The 7251-nt window shown below is 37.6% G+C and overlaps 1 protein-coding gene across 1 annotated transcript; it reads right to left on the bottom strand.

Moving 5' to 3' along the window:
- Positions 1–5552: 5552 nt before the first annotated feature.
- On the bottom strand, positions 5553–7135 carry LOC145237549 (methyl-CpG-binding domain protein 4-like). Its single transcript, XM_080100458.1, has one exon. It carries the CDS (start codon positions 6806–6808, stop codon positions 6344–6346), a length of 465 nt encoding a protein of 154 aa, XP_079956584.1. The 5' UTR covers positions 6809–7135; the 3' UTR covers positions 5553–6343.
- Between the last annotated feature and the right edge of the window lie 116 nt (positions 7136–7251).

Below are 7251 nucleotides of genomic sequence, written 5' to 3'. Positions count from 1 at the left end.
CGATTCGGATTGCTTCATCTCAAAAAGTACGAAGTATTCATGAATACGAATACACGCTTGAGGTTTATTCGAATAGTATTCGAATTACACGTTGTTGTTTTTTGGTCAACTATTCATGAATACTAATACTTGACACGCTTTATTCGAATACAATTCGAATTGCTTCCACCTTAACATTACGAAACAATTCGTTGATACGAAAACCTGACTCACATTATTCGAATACAGTTCGAATTGCCGAACTTTAAAAAGTCCGTAGAATTCATGAATACGAATACATGCCTTGGTTTATTCGAATAGTATTCGAATTACTTGACGTTGTAGTTTGGTCAACAATTCATGAATACAAATACTTGACTCGTTTTATTCGAATACCATTCGAATTGCTGTCACTCAAAAATTACCAAAGTATTCATGAATTCGAATACAGTCATGCAGGTATTCGTAAAGTATTCGAATACAGGACGCGTGTATTCGACCCCATGTCTGGTTGGACCACCTTCCACATTTTCGCTAAACACACTGTTTGTAAAAATTGTGGTCTTGTAGGCCACGAAAGGATATTAAATGGATTATGCACTGATTTGGGCCATGGACAAAAATGTTGGGAACCACTGGTTTAAAGTAGTGATGTACCGAATCGGCGAAATTTCGATTCGGCCGAAACCGAATATTCGGCGGTTTTGCCGAATAAATTCGGCCGAATCAACCGAATCATTTATGACGTCACGCGAAGTCGTAGTTTACGTGTTTGACATGAAAACATAGGTTTATCTACCAGGCAATTAGTGCAGAATGGTTGTGTTTCGTCCTTTAGTTCTGTGGGGTTTAACTTTGCCTCAAGCATGATTGCCAACCCGACAATGAATTACTGATTTTTTGTCTGCAGTGGGAAAGGCGTCAATGTGTTAAAAAATATAACGATTGACGCGATTTTCGTTGGTAATAAACAGAAAAGAGACGTTTAACGCTTTAAATGTGTGTTCGTAAAAGATTCGGTTTCGGCCGAATCGCAACAAATTATTCGGCCGAAACCGAATCTTTGCAAAAATGACCGATTCGGCCGAATAAATTCGGCAAACCGAATATTCGGTACATCTCTAGTTTAAAGTTGAGATGCGCCGAATCGGCTTAAGTTGGGTTCGGCCGAAACCGAACATTCGGCCGTTTTCCGAATAAATTTGGCCTAATCAAGCGAATCATTTAAGACAAGGGTGGGGAACCTACTTTGTACTGCGGGCCGCATGAATTGCACAACATTTTTCGGCGGGCCAAATATTTATTTATCTTCACATTCCGTGTAAAAATACCCAAAGCACACAATGGGTTTTATATTTTATCGCGCCAGATTTAATTTTTTCTTTGCTGCTACATTTTTGCAACAAACAAGGCATACAGGTTTATCACTGATTTGAACACATGGCAAATGATTTGTTACTGCAGGGAGAGGCAATGCAGTGACTGTTACGTCACAATTGTAGCAAGCGGTTGCGTGGCATTTTTTGTAGGTTTTACGTCATAATGTGGAATGGGGAGATATTGAACATAAATTATCAATAATGTCGAAGTCATTTCTAGGAAATATTTGTAAATAAACATTATACTGTTTTTTATGCTATGTGGTAATACTTAGACAAAAATATGACATGGGCCACATTAAAAAGGCAAGCGGGCCGCATGTTCCCCACCCCTGATTTAAGACGACATGCGAAGTCCTACTTACGCGTCTAAAATCATTTTTAAGTTTTTCTACCAAACACACAGGGTAAAACTTGATGAAGGTGATCTGTAGGCTACGTAGCCTCTATAAGACGTCAAAACGTCGGAACAAAAATACAATTAGCAGCAGAGCTCCATATAGTTGATATTATGCCTGGCACTAACAGCTTATATTTTATGAATTTGGTGCAAATCTACAAATTCTTTAATTATTGCATTTTCTGTTAAACGGGCCCAAACAAACCAGCAAAACAGCTCTTTTAATTGTAGGCTACCGAGGTAACGTGCTCTTATGAGAACTTACGTTTCCGACACAGCCGACAGGATTTTGTGTGTTTTCAGCAGTGTTTCATACCGGAACAGAACGAAACCAAATAACGTTATTCGTTCTGAGCAAATTATTTATTTCGTTATTTCGTTCTGGAACGATATTTTCATTTCGTTCCGGTCTGACCGAAATAAATTTATACCGGTATTTTTCGGTATTTCGGTCTTAACAAAAGAACATTTCTTTGTGGTCTTTATAATTATTCAGCGAAAAAAGAAAGAAAGTTGCAACACATAAGAATTATTGTCGGTAGTTGTTACGTCACATAGCGTTTGTCAAAAATGGTCAAACGGATGTAAATTGTTGGAGCTTCAATTTTTATTACAGTTTACCGGCGCGAAATTTTCAGCAATTGTTTCACGTCAAATGTCCAGAACGAAATACCGGAATAAAAAATAACGGTATTTCGTTCCGTTCCGGTATTTTGAATATTTTTTATTTCGGTATTTCGTTCCGGTATTTGAGCCAAAATTATTTATTTCGTTCCGTTCCGTTCCGGTATAAAACACTGGTTTTCAGGGACGTAAGACTTGTCAACAACTGTTAGAACTGCCCGTTTTTTGGTTTTAAACCGGTGCGATCCACCGAACCGGCCACCTCAAAAAGCCTATAATAATTTAGGCTTAACATAAAGTTCCTTCTATAATGAATGTTTTAAACTAAATTTTGTGTTGTTGTATTAGCCTATTTTGCAGACAACATGACCCGTACTGTTTTCAAAATAGAACAATTATTTAATTTATAAAAGGTTTTAATATGCGATGTTAAAATTGAAAGTTTGGGGCGAAAATTTCACACACCTACACTTTCGGCCGATTTTTTTAAGTGTTGCTAATTTCTGCTAAATTCGTCAACAGAAATATTGCTGTTTTTGAACAAAAGTACGGCGACTAACTTGTTAATTTCAGTAGCCTATATAGGCTACGACATCAATAAAACCTGGGCAAAGTTTTTCAGTTCTTCTTACCATCATATATCAAAATGAAAACTACTGTTTACAATTTCTAACAAATCAAGGTAGGCCTACACCAGGCCCATTGGAGGCGCCATACCGATTCAGCCGGTCACCAAGCATTCACCACCATATGGCAAGGCATATAGGCTACAAAATCTAGCCTGCGGTGGAATTTGAACTCACGACAGGAGTCTTTCTGAATAAGTGTGCCTTATTAGTTGTTGGTATGCTTAGAGGCTTCAGGGCTGATCCCAATTATGAATTTATGTTCATCTTAATAAATTTCTAACAATAAACGTTTTACTGGAAACAGCAATGCTTTTTGCTGTTTTAGCTGTTAATATAATTAACTAAAATAAAGTTCTTCTCACGATACGCTACTGATTTGTGTTGGAGGCAAAATAGGCTACTATAGCCTAAAGGACTCACATGGCACAATCTTTGTTAAATAACGGTTGATGGCGCAAAGAGCATTTGCGAATATTGAAAATTAAGTAAAATGCTGATGGGGGCAGGAACTTGGCCGAATGGTCAGGCGCGCCTGACCCATGTACGCAGACTTGAAAAACCTTGATCGGGATTTGTCCCCGGGAGTGTCCTGGGTTCGAAGTTCGAACCCCGTGAAATAAAATAAAATAAAAATGCTGACGGTTAAATATTAGGATGGGGTAAGGTTTATTATAGTAATGATAAAACCAGCTTATAAACTTAGTTCCGAACCCTAGACCATAGTCTCATTGTTAATTGAGGTTTATTCACGGTGGCAATTAAATATCTTGCACGAAAAGAAGAAAAACTGCAAAGCGTGCCGGCGATCTTTGCAGCAGCAGTCAACCAAACTTGTATGTTTTGTTTGTTTCATTTTTATCCTCGGTGGGACGCCTGGATGCGTTATTGCAAGTCCGCTTTTGATAATTTTTTATTTGATATTTTTCGGTTTTAGCCAGTTGCTGGTAACTTCAATTTAGTTCAACCCACCGGGAACCACTGCCGTTAAGTTTCTTGTTCAGGGAAACACAAGCGACCGAGATAGAATTAGAACCCGCAACCTTGTGACCACAAGGGGGTTGCGGCCACCAATCGGCCAACTGGGCGTTGAAGGGTGGCTTGAAGTTTGAACAATTTGTGCAATGTGCTTTTGAGTGTTAATTGTTGTGTTTTGCCCTTAACCCAGGCAACCTTGAAAACACTGCGTGCCAATTTCATTTTATACGTCAGCTGGCTTCGCACGCCCAGTGTAGTAGTCGAACTAATTCCAATAGCGATCAGAAAGCATGCTGATTCTGTGATAAACCAGAAAAGCAGGGTGCATTTAAAATATACAGGACCTCATGGTGCATTATTATCACCGCTTGGCGCACCTGTATATCGCTAGGTAAAGGTGCACCAAGCAATATAACGTTGCACCGAGCGATATACAGGTGCACCAAGCGGTTCTATAAATTTTAGATCCACCGAGAAAAGTCGACACGTTTTGCGAGAACCTACAGACAGGGTTGCCACCGACCAGGACCCCAAAATAAGGACAATCGAAAAAGTAAATTTACATGCGAAACGAACGTTTCAAAACTAATTCAAAAGCCATGACATATCAAAAGCCATATATTTTGCCAGGAACAAACTGCTCCAGCAAACTTCTTGTTCGTAGAAAATGTTTCGTACATTTTACGATATCTCATATCTGAGATCTAGGTTTACTTTCCCTGTAGGGGCTACCAGCGCTTTGACTGTCCTTTTACAAAGTTTGTTACTTGTAATTGTTAAAAATAAGACGAAGGAGTCAGGCCAAAAACAAGGACATTTCTTAGTAATAAGGACAATACATTTTACTAAGACACTACAGTTCAAAATAAGGACAAATCTTAGAAATAAGGACGGTATGGCAACCCTACCTACAGACCTGCTGTGTAGCAACGCTGAATCACAACAGACCGATTTCAGGCGTAGTTGCATCATCACTTAAGTCTAATTTGGCAATAATTTGCCGATTAACATCACATTGCAGTGCCCAAATAAGCCCAAATAAAGTTATGAGCCCAAATAAAGTTTCGTAAAATTTAAACCAGTGTTTCATACCGGAACGGAACGAAACCAAATAACGTTATTCGTTCTGAGCAAATTATTTATTTTGTTATTTCGTTCTGGACCGATATTTTCATTTCGTTCCGGTCTAACCGAAATAAATTTATAACGGTATTTTTCGGTATTTCGGTCTTAACAAACGAACATTTCTTTGTGGTCTTTGCAACTATTAAGCGAAAAAAGGAAGTTGAAAGTTGCAACACACAAAAATTATTGTCGGTAGTTGTTACGTCACATAACATTTGTCAATGATGGTCAATCGGATGTAAATTGTAGGAGCTTCAATTTTTATTATGGCTTAACGGCGCGAAATTTTTGAGCAATTGTATCATGTCAAATGTCCAGAACGAAATACCGGAATAAAATTTAACGGTATTTCGTTCCGTTCCGGTATTTTAAATATTTTTTATTTCGGTATTTCGTTCCGGTATTTGAGCCAAATTTTTTTTATTTCGTTCCGGTATAACGTTCCGTTCCGTTCCGGTATGAAACACTGATTTAAACAATGAATAAAATTGCCGGGTAGGCTGCCGCAAGACAACGCAGTTTCGCAAGATCTTTTCAACATCTTTGATTTAAACGTATGTAAGATAAACATAAATTCAATACTGGGAACAGACCAGAAGCACCTGGCCATCAGCGATCACAGAGCGCACACGTATAAATCATAGTACGTCCTATTTAAACACAGTGATTCTTAAACTGTGTGCCGCGACACATTAATGTAAGATTTCGAAGTTTGCCAGGAAATATTCGCGATTATTAAGTGTAAAAAATGTCTAGTGTTTTAGGACGTGATATAAAAGGTGAATTCAGCTAAAAGTGATTTTAAACACTTGGCCATGCACCACACCACAATGTATAAAATTACTGAGTTCTTTACTCTAGCAAGTATGGATGTTTATAAATCTTCATTTTAAGGGGCCAGTTGGTAAACCGCTGGACCGACTGGAGTCAAACTTTAGAAGGACGAACTGCAGATAGATATCTATGACTTATGTAAATTCAAAAAAACTTAAACACTTTTAAGCACATTCGATCCCTAAAGTGTTTAAATTTAAATTGAAAGCAATTTTATCACTTCCTTTATTATGCCAGACAAGTTGTTAAAAAAAATCAACAGTTTTAACATGCTCAGTATTCAGGGGTATTTTATATCATGCCTATACATAATATGTTGCAATTTTAAAGCAAAAAAACAAAAAACAGGAGCAAAACCATTGATACAGATACAGCAAAAAATATTCATTTGCACATATTTAATCAGTCATGTTTGTTTTCAACCATTCTCTGTAAAGAATTAATTTTCGGTCGTCAGGAGTTACAGCTTGCCATTCATTTACACAAAATATCCTATAGGAATCATTTCCATATTTTCCTATTCCTCTTAATTCGCATGGATATTTCCAATCCATTGCAATGTAGTCAATTGAAAACTTTTGTATCAAATTAGCTCGAGTATTTTGAAGCCCAAGTGGCTCAAGAATGTCAACCATATCTGTTATTGGTGATTGAGAAACCACTTCTGCAGATGAAAATTGATCTAAAAAATCCCATAGTGTTGGTATGGCATGAGAACCAGCAGTTTTGTTTAAGAAAATAGTTGCAACAAGCAATTTCCATGAGTCATGAAACAAAGTTTCCTGCACAAGATTGTATGGTGACTTTGGTGGTATCCATTTGTATTTGTAGGCATTGACATCACACATCGTTTTTGCATTCATTAGTTTGCTGCGTAACAACTTCACATAATGCCTGCCGTTAAGTGCCGTTCACATTCCTCTCTTTGTTTATTAACCAGTTAACCACCCGATAGTACGTCAGCCTCACAGCTTGTTGTTTAAAAATGTTTCAAAAAAAATGTTTCCAAAGTTTAACTGAAGCCGAGAAAGATCGTGTAACACTAATACCTAGGTCGTCTACTCTTCTGACATTTAGATCCCGGTTTTACGGAACGCACTTAACGCACAGTCAAGAGAAAGATGAATGCCGCTTTGCAATTTGCAACTGCAAGGTCACGCATGACTTACGGAAAATGTGCGTCGCAAAAACATAGATATCCTGTCTTTTGGATTATTACGTCATTTAAAGTTCATTTGTTTTGAATTGAATTAAATATTAATTTTTTCGGGTAATAACAGTCGAAAAGTCGTGTTTTATAAGAAAA

This window comes from Phallusia mammillata, chromosome 7, assembly GCF_965637545.1.
Source record: "Phallusia mammillata chromosome 7, kaPhaMamm4.hap1.1, whole genome shotgun sequence".
NCBI classification, from domain to species: Eukaryota; Metazoa; Chordata; class Ascidiacea; order Phlebobranchia; family Ascidiidae; genus Phallusia; species Phallusia mammillata.
The sequence above is the reverse complement of the archived record's forward strand: the minus strand, read 5'-3'. Positions and strand labels throughout refer to the sequence as shown.

Bases quoted from the DNA above. Each gene is read 5' to 3' on its own strand.
- LOC145237549 (XM_080100458.1), bottom strand. From the start codon at position 6,808: ATGAATGCAAAAACGATGTGTGATGTCAATGCCTACAAATACAAATGG.